This window comes from Cajanus cajan, chromosome 8 (assembly GCF_000230855.2).
Source record: "Cajanus cajan strain Asha chromosome 8, NIPB_CcT2T_4, whole genome shotgun sequence".
Lineage (NCBI taxonomy): Eukaryota > Viridiplantae > Streptophyta > Magnoliopsida > Fabales > Fabaceae > Cajanus > Cajanus cajan.
Window position 1 is genome coordinate 16,444,977 of NC_138524.1, and position 15,155 is coordinate 16,460,131.

General features: G+C 28.4%; 1 protein-coding gene across 1 annotated transcript; it reads right to left on the reverse strand.

Moving 5' to 3' along the window:
- Positions 1–9,720: 9,720 nt before the first annotated feature.
- LOC109807891 (TMV resistance protein N) lies at positions 9,721–14,737 on the reverse strand. The gene is made up of 5 exons (XM_020370591.3): positions 13,591–14,737; positions 12,190–13,300; positions 11,801–12,085; positions 10,680–11,630; positions 9,721–10,585 (listed from the first exon to the last, which is right to left on the reverse strand). The coding sequence occupies exons 1-5, from the start codon at positions 14,097–14,099 to the stop codon at positions 10,106–10,108; spliced, it is 3,336 nt and encodes a 1,111-aa protein (XP_020226180.1). The 5' UTR covers positions 14,100–14,737; the 3' UTR covers positions 9,721–10,105.
- Between the last annotated feature and the right edge of the window lie 418 nt (positions 14,738–15,155).

The window sequence follows — 15,155 nt, forward strand, 5'->3', positions numbered from 1 at the left end:
GCAAAAATTGCAATAGTCTTATCTTTGTCACTTACGTGGGATGATCGCTCCTCTGTTGTCACCACCTTTTTCCGTCCCGATGATCGCTCTTCTGTTGTTTCATATCATGACATGTCTAAATACTAATTTTTAGATAGGTTTTTTTTTTTAATTTGATTCCACTCACATAATTTGAGATTTGATAACCAATTTTAAAAACTAACAAAATAATTTTCTTTTACTGTGAAATTGCTTTTTTTTATTTTATGATTTGTTACAACTGATATATGAATATCTATTTTCTGTAAAATCAAATGTGATTGATACAAGTTATTCTCTATTGCGTCGACACATTAGCTCAAAATGTCTCTAAAATGTTGTCATGTCAGCAAAATTATTTGCGTGACATTCTATAATATATTTCTTATCTATTTATTTTTATATATAAAAGTTGAGCTGCACTCTATTACATTGACAAGTTATTATAAAACTAATTTTGCATGTTGTAATATTAGCATATTTGTCTAAATTTCTATCTTCTATCATATTTTTTCTTTACTTTCTATATATTACATCTTTCCACATTCTATTTAATCTAACTCTTATTTCTCTATTATCTAATTTTTATTTTACCATCATTGTCATTCTATTTATTTATATATAAAAGTTGACCTACACTTTATTATGTCGACACGTTATTATAAAACTAATTTTACATGTTGTCATGTCTGCATATTTGTCTATGTGAAAAATTCTATAAACTTCTATCTTCTATCATATTTTCTCTTTACTTTCTATACATTATATCTCACTACATTCTATTTAATCTAACTCTTATTTCTCTATTATCTAATTTTTATTTTATCATCATCGTCTTCAAAAAGGTAATACTTTTTTCTCTCTTCCTTTTTTTTCTTCCCTCATTTCTCTATTGTCTAATTTTTATTTCATTGTGATACTACTTTTTTCTCTCTTTCTTTTTTTTTTTTTCTCCTCTATCCTTTATATTATATATTTATGTTCTATCTAATCTATCTCCTATTATCTTTGTTTAATTTTATCTCACATAGTAATCTTTGTCAAAAATAAAATGTACTACTTTTCCCCCTTTTTTTTCTTCTCTACCTTTTATATTACATATTTACGTTCTATCTAATATATATCTCACACTCTTTGTTTATTTTTCATTTCACTTGAAAATCTTTGTCAAAAATGAAAGATACTACTTTTTTTTCCACCTCAACCCTTTATGGTACATATATACATTTTATCTAATTTATTTCCTACCCTCTTTGTTTAATTTTTATCTCACATGATAATCTTTGTCAAAAATAGGTGGTGGTACTTTTTTTTTCATTTTTTTTACTATTCTCAATTTGTCACACATAACATGAGATTTGATACACAGTCACATGATAATCTTTGTCAAAAATAGAACGTACTCTACGAGAAAAATATAAATTTCTGACGAATATGGATCTATAGGAATTTTTCAACGGATTTATATTTTTATCGAAAATTTTTGATGGAATATTCTGTCAGAAATTTCTGACGGATTTATATTTCCGTCCAAAATTTCTGAAGGAAATATAAACCCGTCAGAAATTTCTTATTTTTAATTCTTATTTTTAATTTCTTATTTTTAATTCTTATTTTTATTTTCTAAAATTTGAATTTTTATTTTTAATTCTTATTTTTTATGTAATCATTTTTAACTACTTTTAAATTTTTTTAAAAAAAGATAAAGAATTATCTTAGGTGTCACCTATAACAATTACGTACTATTATCGTATTGATATTTAACACCTCTAATTTTTTTTTAGTTTTTCAAAATAAATATTATTTAGCTACCTTAAAATAATCAAACTAATGAATTTATATTTTAGAGGGATGAAAATCAAAGAAAAATATTTTACTTATTTTACAAGTACGAAACAATCTTTATAAATCTTACAAGGATGAAAAATAAAGAAAAAAATTTACAAAGACTAAAATCAAAATCACCCATCTTATAGGGACTAAAATATATTTAAACGTTCTGAAATTAATATTTTCGATCTTAACAATTATTTTAAATAAATAATATTTATTTTTAAATATTTATAAACTACTTAGAGATGTTAGTATATTGTCTTTAAAATTATAGTAAGCAAGTTCAAGTGTGAATATTTTCATATTTGTGTGTTTCATGAATTTTCTATTAATTAATTAGTGCATATATTAGTTTATTTAACATAAATAGTAGTTTTAGATTTTAGAAGAAAAAAAATAAATTTTTTATTTTCTAGAAGTAATAAGCTTAAAATTATGTAACATCCCAATTTTTCGTTGGGCCAAGGGTCCAATTCGTTGCCCAGAACGGGCCGTTTCAAAAGTGAAACAGGCCATTCCGGAATAAGAGAATGCTTAGAAAACAAAGTGGTAGAACGGGTCGTTCCAATTGGAGAACGGGCCATTCTAGTTTGGAGAACGGGCCGTTCTGGAAGCAGAACGGGCCGTTCTGCCAGGTTTGAGAACGGGCCATTCCGGTTTTAGAACGGGCCGTTCCAGTTGAGAAATTTGCGTAGGTTTGAAGGGTTCAGAACGGGCGTTCCACTTTTGGAACGGGCCGTTCCGGTAGGTGAGCCTGAAATCCTATAAATAGCGCCCCTCGCCTCTCATTTTCACACATCTCTCATTCTCTCTTCTTATTCTCTTTTGTTCTCTCTTCTTTTTCTCTTCTTTTCTCTGAAGACCAAGGAGCATTTAGAGGAAGAGACCAAGAGATTCGAAGGAGACCAAGAGATTCCTATTTTAGTTCAACTGCTGTTTATCCAGGTACGGGGGAAAATGGAATTATTTATATGTAGAGTTACATGAGGGAAATTGGTAGAGGAAGAATCCCTTAGGATTATGAGCAATTTTATAATTATTTCTGTTTGGAGAATTATTGGTCTTATTTGATTCTATATGAATTTAGGATTATGAATATATGATTTATTTGTAAAAATGATGCTCTGGGAGAGAGAACGAAATTATAGAAAAGTGCCTGTAAGTTAGGTTTTGGGAAAAATTGGATGATTTCTGTTTGAGGAATTGATGATCCCATTAGATTCTGTATGTGTTGAGGATTATAAATATGCTAATAATTTGTAAGAATGATGATCTGGGAGAGAGAACGATGCCTGTGAGCTAGGTTTTGGAACAATTGGGGATTTTATTATTTATGTTGATAATTCCATTGATTATTATTACATTTATGAATGTTATATTAAATTGGTAATTCTATTGATTTAATATTGTATTAAACTGGGGAATTAATTGAGTTTTATATTATTGTTATAATGAATATTCATGGTGAATTGCTTGAGGGATGTGTAAACCCTTATTTTGTTATACTTATCTGTTGAGTATGTGATATGGAATTGTGTATGTGATATGAAATCGTGATATGAGATGAGATGTTGTATGGACATAATTAAGAATGTGATTGCGATGTGTTTCCTCACACTAATGACTAGGGATGGCACGGTCCCTGGGTAAGTGGTGTTACAGGGAGGGCGTGACCCTAGCATGGTGTGGGATGAGTAAGACAGTTAACACACACCACTTATGTCGATTATGGCAGCCCTGGCATAGGGTTAATTGCAAGAGATTGTATGGATTGTAATGTGACTGTGGTTCCTCACACTCATGCTTCAGGGATGAGCGTACTCCTGAATGATCAGGGATGATACGAACCCTGGGTAGGTGATACTTTAGGGACGAGCGTACTCCTGGATGATCAGGGATGATACGAACCTTGGTATGGTGTGGGTTGAGTGAGGCAATTAACTCGTATCACTTGTGTCAGATGTGGTGAGGTCTTGGCATAGTGTTAATTGTAAGATTGGCTTGAATTATGGATGTGGAAATGATATTGTTAATCGTAAAATTGTGTGGATTGTGATGGATTTATAAATTATGATACATGCTTGTATATATGTGAATTATGATGAGATTTCATGATGATGTGGTTGTATGTACTTTGCATATAGATATTTCCTTTTCTCACCGTATAAATTATAGATATTTTAGGTGAGGAAGATCCGGCTACGAGTGACCTTTAGAATGCCAATAGTTGAATTGTGGGTATGCTATGATATTGTGACATCGGGGCAGAGGATTTTTAGGACATAGATTTTATATGGATTTGAAATTGTAAATATGATTTTGAAAACAATTTGTAAACTTTCAAGTTTTATTTTCAATTATTATGTTGGTTATTGATAAATGCATATGAAGGTTTTATGTGAACCCTTTTACCAACGATAAAAATTTTATTCTTTAGTTTATTTATATGATTAATATTTAGATATGTGTTGGGGTAGTAAGGGTGTCACAAATTACACACACACACACACACACACACATATATATATATATATAGTGACGGATCTAGAAATTTTAGATAGTGGGGTAATACTTATTTATATATTTGTAGTATTAAAAATTTTATATATAACTTTTAAAGGTATAAATATATATTATAATTATTTATTACAAGTTTTTTATATCTACGATTAGTATTAAAGATGAAAATAAATTAGGTCACACTATATTTTATTATAATTTAGTTGGTTTGAACCTAACTTTCTTTAAAAATATATATCTTAAGTATGACTTATTTATCTATCATAGACATTTTTTAAATGTTTGGGTAGAACTACAATCATAAAGACTTATTTTATAATAATTTAACACTATTAAAAATATAAAAATAAATATGTTAAATTTTATAAAAATCAAGTTTAATTTATTTATGATATAAATATGTTTTTAATATCTAATATATATTTTTAGATGATAATTTATTTTAAAATATATCTTATAATAACAATTCTAAATGGAACATAAATCTTCTGATTTTTTTTATTTTGATTATTTTAATTAATGTATACAATTTTACTATTTTGATTTTTTCAATCAACGTATACAATAAATAAAAAACACAAAAGATAAACATGCATTCTACAAATTTTATTTTATCAAACAATTATTTATTTTAATATATTACATTATATATGTGAATCTATATATTTATTTTATTAGAATATAATTTTTTTTTAAATATATTATTTTTTAGATAAAGAATTATGTATATGTCAAATAGTAGTGGGGGCAAGTGCCCCACTATTCTAAACGTGCATCCCTCCCTGTATATATATGTATATATATATATATATATATATATATATATATATATATATATATATATAATATAGGGGGTTATAATTATACCGGTATAACTTTTACTAAGTATTATGTCGCTCAATAACTTTATATTAAATGTGAATTTTGTAAATCCAATCGTTAAATTGAAATTTTGTTAAAATTTAACAACAACTGGAAAGTAATCAAAGTATTCACATTTTAGTGTATTTTGAAATGAATATATTACATCAATTTTGTTTTATAAAAATGAAGTATCAAATCATCTTGGATTCATATAAAGTTTTGTATATATAATCTATAAGAGATATGAACTTTCAATCTAACAGTTGGATTTACCAAATTCACATTTAATATAAAGTTATTGAGCGGTGTAATACTTAGTAAGTGTTACACCGCTCAATAACTTTATATTAAATGTGAATTTTGTAAATTCAACTGTTAAATTGAAAATCTTTTACTCTTAAATCATATATACAAAATGTTATATTAATCGAAGATGATTTCTTATAAAACAAAATTAAATCTTTGGGAAAATTTATATTTTCGATGAGAAATTTTTTGTAGGAAAAGCTATATTATTGATGGAATATTTCAAACAAATTTATATTTGTCGAAAATGTAGGAATTGGTTTTAAATTTGATATGAAAATATTATGATATAATTAGATAAGATTTTAAGTTAGTATTTTATTAATGGTTGATAATTAAAAAATAAAACAAGGATAAATACATTGTTTGAATTTTATATGTTTGATTTAAGATAACTTACAAAATAACTCTTGGTAAAGTTATTCCGCTCAATAACTCATGTGGTGTGTGTTGAATTTTATCGATCCAATTAATTGTTAAATTAAAAGTTATTAAATTTTACTAATAATTAATATAAAAAAATTAATTAATTTTGGAATAAATTATTTGCTAATTAACAATATAATTGAAACATTAATTATTTTAAACTATTTAACTAAAATCTTATTGATAATTTACTATATGATCTTAATATTTTTGTATAAATAATATCTGGTTTTAAATTTGATATGAGAATATTATATATAATTAGATAAAATTTTAAGTTAGTAGTTTATTAATAGTTGATAATTAGAAAATAAAATAAGGATAAATACATTTTTTGAATTTTATATGTTTGATTTTAGGTAAATAAATATATTAAATTAATTAATAATTTATTTAAAATATTAAATATAATTTATAAGTATGTACTAAATAAATATTTATAATTTTATAAATTATATTAACATTATAAATTATAAAATTAAATAATTTAAATTATAATTTTAAATTGAAATAAGTAGATGTTAATTATAAAAGTAAGTACATATAAATAAATAATAATTAAATACATTATTATTATTATTATTATTATTATTATTATTATTCGTAATATAAAATTATTATATATTATTATTATAGTACAAGTATGAGATTGTATATTTGAGGATGACTTAAATGAATTAATTTGAACAAGTTATACTAACAACATACATATACATTTCGGTAGCTTACTCACCAGAACTTCACAGTTAAGCGTGCTTGACCTGGAGTAGTACATGGATGGGTGACCTTGGAAACCCAAATATGAGGGTTGTTACGTTAATAAATTTATTAAAATTTTAAAAAAAATTATAATTTCCGAGCCATCAGAAATTTCTGACGAAAATTTTCGACGGATATTTTCGTCGGAAATTTCCGACAAAATTTTCTGACAAAATTTTTCATCGAAAATTTCTGACAGATTTTTTTTTTCCGACGCCACTTTTTCCGACGGATTTCAATCCGTTGGAAAAGAAAAAATCCGTCGAAAAAGAAAAAATCCGTAAAAAATTACCTATTTTCGTCGAAAATTTCCATTGAAAATCAGCATTTTTCTTGTAGTACTTTTCATCTTTTTGTCACCATTCTCAATTTCTCACACATTTTATCTATAATATTGCTTTTATTGGCCTTCTATATTTATATTGAGTAATAAATATCGTTAAATTATATTTAATTAGTAAATAAGTAATTGTACAAATAGCTATATTAATTAATAATTAAGAGATTAAATTTAATTAAATTGTTTATTATAAAAAAATAAAATACAAACAATAAAAAAAATTCGTAAAAACTATAATATATGATAATTTAAAATTACGCTTAATATGTAATTATATGTTAATTAATGATTTTATTAACTAAGAGATTAGATTTTGTTAAATTTTTAGTTACAAATAAATTAATTTTAATTATAAATAAAAATGAAACCATATTAATCAATATTAATTACAAATTAAAATATTTTATCACTAATTTACTATTTAAGAAATTTAATTTGACTAAATTTTTCATTTCAAAAAAATAATGAATATTATAGTAATTAATATTAATATTAATGTTAATTATAAATTATTATTAAAAAATTACTTTTGTTAAAGTTAATAATTATTATTAATTGACATTTATACTCATTAATAAGAAAAATATTAAATTTTTTATTAATATTAATTTTAAACAACAATTAAAAAAACTTTTTAACTTACATATTTGAAAATAATGAATATATGTATAATGTTTATTATCAATTTATTAATTTAATAAAATATTGAAATGAACTGTTTTATAATTTAGTTATAAAAATATTTATTTGGATATATTACCTTAAGTTATGAACTTTTTAAAAGATTATTTACTTGAATTTTATATTTTTGAATTTAAATCTAACAAAAAAAAATTAAGGTTGAAGTATTATAAAAATATAAATAAAATATTTATAATAATATTTTTTCTTTATAAATTTTATTTCAAAAAATAATAAATTTATTTATTGTAAAAAATCAATAACAAATTTATATTACATAATTAAAATATATATATATATATATATATATATATATATATATATATAACTTCTATATTAACTTACAAAATAATTTTTTTTAATTTAAATAATTTTTTTTATCCGTGCATCATACGGATCTATGTATAATTGAACTATATGTTAATTATAATTTAATTGATTGTGGTAATAGTTAGATACGGAGAGTCACATTTGTGAGACCAATATATTTAATGAATTTTTTTGTGTTTAATTCAAGCTATGTAATTAGATCTTTTAGACTAAATAGTACCATGAGAAAGATTGATGTTTATTCCAATAACCAGAGAGATACACGTAATTGAACTTCAAATTTATTTGATATTTAAGAGATTTGTTTGATATTTTTGAAATTTCTAACCCAACAACATTTAGTACTTTGAGGGCCTAAGTTAATTGTGTACTGAATTGTTTAGTGCCATTTGGATTGTGTTGTGATTATTGATTTTTCTATTTTGGGGGTGGAGGTGGAGGTGGAGACCAACATATAAATTTGTTTGTCTCGTGACATAACTCAATTTTGAAAAGAATTAAACTTGCATCTGCAAGATCTGAGAATAGCATCAAATTGGGACTTAACTATACAACCTCCTAAAATATCAATTACAACTGTTTTTTCAATCTAATTCAAAGATAACACATGCTGAAAACCAAATTTGTCAACCAGTTAATTGCTTGAAAAAGGGCCAAAGCCTCTACCTCCACAACTGGAATCATACCCTTAGAACACTGTTTTTGCAAGTGGGAAGGCTCCCCTGTCATTTCTCAAGCACATGCCCAAACCAAATGATGGAAATGTGCTATCAAGATATAAATCCAGACAAATTAGAAAGCTGTTAGATTTTTCTCAACTTTTAGAAACATTAAAGAATATGTAGGTTTTTCATCTAGAAGCGGGACATGATTATAGTTTCTTGATAACTGACACTAGTTGGAAGAACATATGTTGCTTGATTTAGGTTTTTCACATATAGGATCTTAAGAGCTTTCAAACGGTTGCAAATTTGTTTTAATGTTAGTGGGGTAAATCAGATTTTTCCCCCATAACCTTGGTTATACAATAAGGTTGTTTTATAACCTCAAATGTAAGGTCCATCAAATTAACATATGTTTCTATTTCCTTTTTTTGATAATTCAAAATTAACAATTTTTGAACCAAGTCTCATGATCCAGCAATTGTATGGCATGTTCTAAGTTTTTTTATTTTACACGAAAAAATTAAGCACACTTTATTACATGTTATATAAGACTAGTTAGAGATCATGTGATTTAGGACCTCCTAATAATTCCTCGCTCTAAGACATGGGTAGTATGAAAAAAAAAATTACAATTTTCTGTTATCCATGGTTTTGGGATTTTAATTACATTATCACCATCCTCCATCTAAGACTCATCTTAAAGAAGGAAAGTACATGCATTTAATATGAATATTTAGTTGTAACAGATCCATCAAGGGACAAAACTCAATGTGCAACAGTTACTTCTTAAAGTCGAACTTCAAATATATTTTCCCTCATTTCCTTTCTATAGTTAGTCTACAATCTTGTTTCTGATTATTACATTGACCAAATCGATTTTTAAAATCTCTTGTTACGATCATGAGTAAAATAACTTGAATAAAACCAACAAAAGGAGCATAATATTATTATATGTCAATATAAAAAGGATTAAACATATAAAACAAAAGAAAAAGAATCATATGCTTACCAACAGAAGGATCCTACAGATGCAAGATGTGGAAATCTGATTATGGAACAACTTTAATATGCTTTACATTTTTTAAATAATAATAATAAATTTTTTTAAAAAAAAGACCAAGAGCATTTCTTCCATCTGTAATCAAACAAAGCAACACTAAATTTAATCTTAGTGCAGCTTGTAAAGATATCCATGGAGTCATTGTGAATTTGAATTCTACTATACATCTTTGTTTGGTCTATCGTTACTAATCTTGCATCCATATTCGATGATGCCTCCAATCCTTCTATATGATGGAAGTGTAGCAAAAATATGCAATTGGTACATGGTTTCCTCAATTGCCAAACAGTTGTGCTTCCAAGCTCACAAATTTTGGATGCCCATCATTATCAAGTTTGATACTTCAAGGTGCTTCTCATATAGCCAACAATACCCATATTTCTTCACCTCAAAAGTCCAACTTCCAATGTTCGTTATTTCAATTTCCAATTTGAAATCAGCATCCCAGCATGTCAACAACGATTGTGGTAAAGCATAATAGAACAACCACAAGTGATCTTCCGTGACTTGATCTTCTCCCAAAAACAACGGAATTTCAGCACGAAAACGATGAACTGATTCTGTTTTGGGAGGAGCCATTATTCCAGAAGGAGGTCCAAATACTACACAACAAGCAAGGCCAATGCAATTATTGTCTTTCTGCATAAGGGGAGATTCATCTACGGTTATTAAACTGCCTATGCCTTCGTGATCATTTTTGAACCAACTGGGTATTTCACTTCCTCTAATAATACTTGAAATGGGCGGAATAGCCATATAGTGCGCTGTGAATAGGTGGTAAACCTAGTACCACAGACATAGCTACGTGTTAGTGCCCTGTGAATTGGTAGTAAACACACACATAAAGAAAAAGAGAGAAAGGAAGGAGTGGACACACCTCAAGAATTTGTCTCGTCCATGAAAAAGCCATGCTAGTGCAATGTTCCAACTCAACTAATTCTGGACAACCATAAATATTTAATCCTGCTTCCTTGTACTTCAAAAGATCTAAATACTCTGGGAGCTGGTATCTTTCTGATGACAAGTCAGTTCGCGAAGGAAGCTCAGGCAAATATTTCAACTGCCTACAATCCTGTAAATTTAAATAGTACAGCTTCCAAAGCTTCTTGAGGCTTGGCAGTGTGGCAAAATTGTTTCCCCTTAAACATAGGGATTCTAAGAGATGTAAATTTCCAATAGCATCAGGTATTTGAACTAAATTGCAGAAATTTAGATGAAGTTCACGCATACAACCAAGTGTAGGCGAGGAAGGCAACAAGCAACTCACCAAACCTTTATGTGCTCTAGAATGCAACAAATGTAAAGGTGACTTAAACCACCTTTTCATGATGGACGATGTTGAGTGCGAACAAATTGGAGATTCACCTATGCAAAGCTTCTTCATTTGCTCTTCATCCCTTGCTTCATGTAAGAACTGGATATTAAACAATTTCTGACAGCCAGAGAGATTCAAATATTCTAGAGAACTTAGGCACAATATGCTATTGGGTAAGCTTATTAGATTTCCACACCCATTCAAATCTAAAAAGGTAAGCTTTTGCAGTAGACCAATCGATGTATTGATCTCCTTGAGTTGTCTACATCCTCGTAAATTTAGTGTTTCAAGAATTTGGTTCTCTCTGAAATGTGGTGTCTTGGTAAGACTTTTACATTTTTCCAAATTCAAAAGAGTGAGCTTTGTTAAAAGACCAACGGATGGATGAAGCTGCCTCAGTTTTTTACATCCATTCAAATCCAACAACCTAAGATTTGGGGCCTCCCCAAGATCTGGTATCTGGATTAGGTTTTTGGAATGAGCGAGATCCAAATGTCTTAAATTGGGTAGAGGCTGCAGTGAAGGGACAATATTAGCAAACAAAGTTAATAATAACATTCCAGCTTTCTTTGCTTTCTTTAATTAATCTGAGAAAAAGTAAATAACATAATAGAGTTTGTATTTTTTGTTTGCTAATTGATAGAAAAACAAAATAGAAAAGTTACAATAACAATCTACACTACCTTTTTATCTTTCCACACTTGTTTCATGTTGCTTTTACGTAGGGATAGATGAATAAGGTTGTTCGGTTGAAAACTTGGAGGCAAGTGCTTAAAAGGATATTCAAACCATATAAGATACCCCAACTCATTCGAAAGATGATCGAGGTTGCCACAAAAGTTCAGAAAGTCAAGTTTGAGAAACTTAAGTTTACTCATTTTTGATAGAGCATCGGCCCTTATTGCTGTTTCATAAAACTCCATTAGGAAATCTTCAACAGCTATGACCTCATGATTTATTACAGATTCCTATAATAATGTAAAATGGGAAGATAATGTTAGATCTTTGGGAGCATTTACAGATTGTAGAAAAATGACAACCTAACATTTTAAAAACTCAAATAATATTTTACCATCTTGTCTGACATAACTTTGAGGAGATCTTGATAATCCCACAACCTACTCCACTTTATTGGCTCCTTAGGTGATTTTTCTCGAGCAATACACCTTCCCAAATCTATCAACAAGTCATGCATACGAATATCCCCATCCTCAATAGTTATAAGCGATTTTTCAACAAGAACTTGTAGGCCATATTCAGGATGAAATTCACGAAAAGTTAGAATCTCCATTACATGTTCTTCCTTTTCGTTATTGAAGAAACAAGCAATATCTAGAAATATCTCTTTCTCTAGGTTATCCAACTCATCAAAACCTAATCGCAGGAAACCTATAATATTGTCACTTTTATTTTCTTTAAATCTAACCAGTGCACTTCTCCACTGTGAGATACTTCGATCAAACAAAGATGAGCCCAATACTTGAATTGCCAAAGGATGGCCTTGAACATGTGATAGTATATCATATGTCAACTCCTCATAACCACTCATAATATGATTACCTTTGAAAGCATATTTGTAGAACAATTGGGTAGCATCTTCGTGATTTAATGGTTGGACTTGATAAACATCATCTACTCCATATTTCCTCAATATATGTTTATCCCTAGAAATTATGATAATTCTACTCCCCCCACCTAGGCATTCACGTAACAGAGCCTCCCTATTCCCTGTAAACATATTTAGTTGCCTATCTTGATCAACATTATCAAGAACAATAAGTGCCCTTGCATGGTGTAACCTTTCCCATGCTAAACATGTTCCCTCGGAAGCATTGAAAATTTCAAGATTCTTTTCTTTAAGGCATTGTGAAAGTAACTGCTTTTGTACACCTATAGTACCAGAAGCTTGATAAATTTTGCTTACATCAATGAAACAACAAAAATTATATTGTTCAGAGATTCTTTCATATAAAGAATGAGCAAGAGTTGTCTTTCCTATTCCACCCATTCCACTAATTCCGACAACTCGAACATCGTTAGCCAACTCTAAACACAATATCCTTGATAATGTTTCAACACGAGATTCCATTCCAACTAGATTATCTTTTGGAAGACATGAAAATTTATGACCCAATATGTTTTTTATCTTTTGAATAATTTCTTCAATCTCTGCATATTGTGGCCTGAAATTGAAAGAAAATAAAAAATGACAAATTATCACCTAGAGAACTAAATTACAGGATATACATGAATAGGAAATAAAAATAATACCGTACTTTTTCCCTTTTTATATGCTAATTACATTAAACACATATTTGTTTGTATGCAATCTACATGTTATGTCTTCAACCTCTCTCAACTCTATTTTAGAAAGGGGTAACAATGTAATGATGAATATATGCAGATGGATATAAGGTAGTGTTATATAGGTAAGAAATAAAGAACCATCAAGAAATGAGAGAAGATTATTTACTTGTTTTGGATATCCCAACCAGAGAGATTGGCCACTCGAGTGAGAGATTCTCTCCATGTCTGCACTTCCTCCATCTTCTCTTTATCTTCTCTGAATCTTTCTTCATGTTCTACAAAGGCTTTTTCATAGCATCCACTCTGTTTTCGCACATCTGAAGGATCAACATCATAAAAGATAGGAAGAACACACCTTTGTGAAGTTTGAATGCAATTGCATATGTGAGCTAATTCACGCAAGCACCAAGTGGAGGAAGCATAGTTCTTAGAGAAGACCACAACGAAAAGGCGAGACCCTTCAATGGCTTGTAGCAACTCGGGTGCAATGGATTCACCTTTGTGGAGATGTGTATCATCTTTGAAAGCCACAATGCCATTTCTACTGAGATCATGAAAGAGAAAGGAAGTGAAGTTGTTGCGTGTGTCTTCACCGCGGAAGCTGACAAACACATCATAAGTCCTTATCATGTGAGACGAAGAGGAGCTGCATTGGATGATGGCGTTAGATGCCATTGCAATTGCCAAAAGTGGAAACAAACTTGTAGAGAATGAAAGATGTGCAATAGAATTTGTGTAAAGATGCAAATGCAAAAGCAAGAACGGGTGATAGAAATGAAGGGTTGAAGCTGTGAATGAAGTTGTTTGATTATGTATTGAGGTAAAGAGAAATGGTTCTTGGCAGGTTCTACCAAGTTTCTGAGACTTTGCACTGAGATTCAGACGAAATCAAGTTGCAATTGCCACTATTGCATGAAGTCCAAGTTGGCTGCTCAATTATCTTAACGTTAGTGTATATGAAAACATTATTTTTTGAATGTCCTGTTTTTTCCACTGAAACGGTTTTGTGGTTTGGGCATTAAAGAATCTTCAACCTTTATTCCAATTGGATGCTTCAACATAGTTTCTCATATATAATTAAAGAATATATATAATTAAATAAAAGCCGCTAGTTTTTCTTGGCGGCTTCTACATTTCACTAAAGTTTCTCATAGTTGCCTTTAAGAATCTTCAACCCTCCTTCCAAAAAATTAAGTTGCAATAATTTTCCCTTTAGTTTTCCATTGCCATGTTTTCTCGATTGAAGAGAATAAGATAATTTTAATGTGTAATAATTTTATTAAAATAGTTTTTGTTCGACCAATTGAGCGTGATTCAAATTAAAACCTCCAGCATTGGCACAATGTACATTATCAGGTCGTATACATATATATATTTACATGGTTGTAAATACATAGGAATTGGAAAAGGCAATGAGAATTTTGTTTCTGAGTAAGGGAAATGCCTATTATATTTGTGTAAAAGATTAATAATATTTTTATTTATGCAAAAATAGATATGAATATTAACTGTTTACAAAGCTAAATATAGAAATACAAGTGGGTATTTTATGCAGCCTAATAAAAGCTGACAGAATTGGTGGCACTTTCGTGGTAGCTAGCATCCGTGGAGTTGCATAAATAATTTATATTATTTATACTCTAATTGTTAGTAAAGAATATAATAATATTTCACTTAAAATTATTTATTTAATTTGATCAAATCATTAAATAGTAAAATAATTTTTTTAGT

What these genes read in the sequence shown, in the direction of transcription:
- LOC109807891 (XM_020370591.3), bottom strand. Translation starts at nt 14,099, where the DNA reads ATGGCATCTAACGCCATCATCCAATGCAGCTCCTCTTCGTCTCACATG. An exon ending in GGTTGGGATATCCAAAACAA is followed by an intron (nt 13,301 to 13,590) that starts GTAAATAATCTT and finishes TTTCAATTTCAG; the next exon opens with GCCACAATATGCAGAGATTG. An exon ending in AAGTGTGGAAAGATAAAAAG is followed by an intron (nt 11,631 to 11,800) that starts GTAGTGTAGATT and finishes CCTTCACTGCAG; the next exon opens with CCTCTACCCAATTTAAGACA.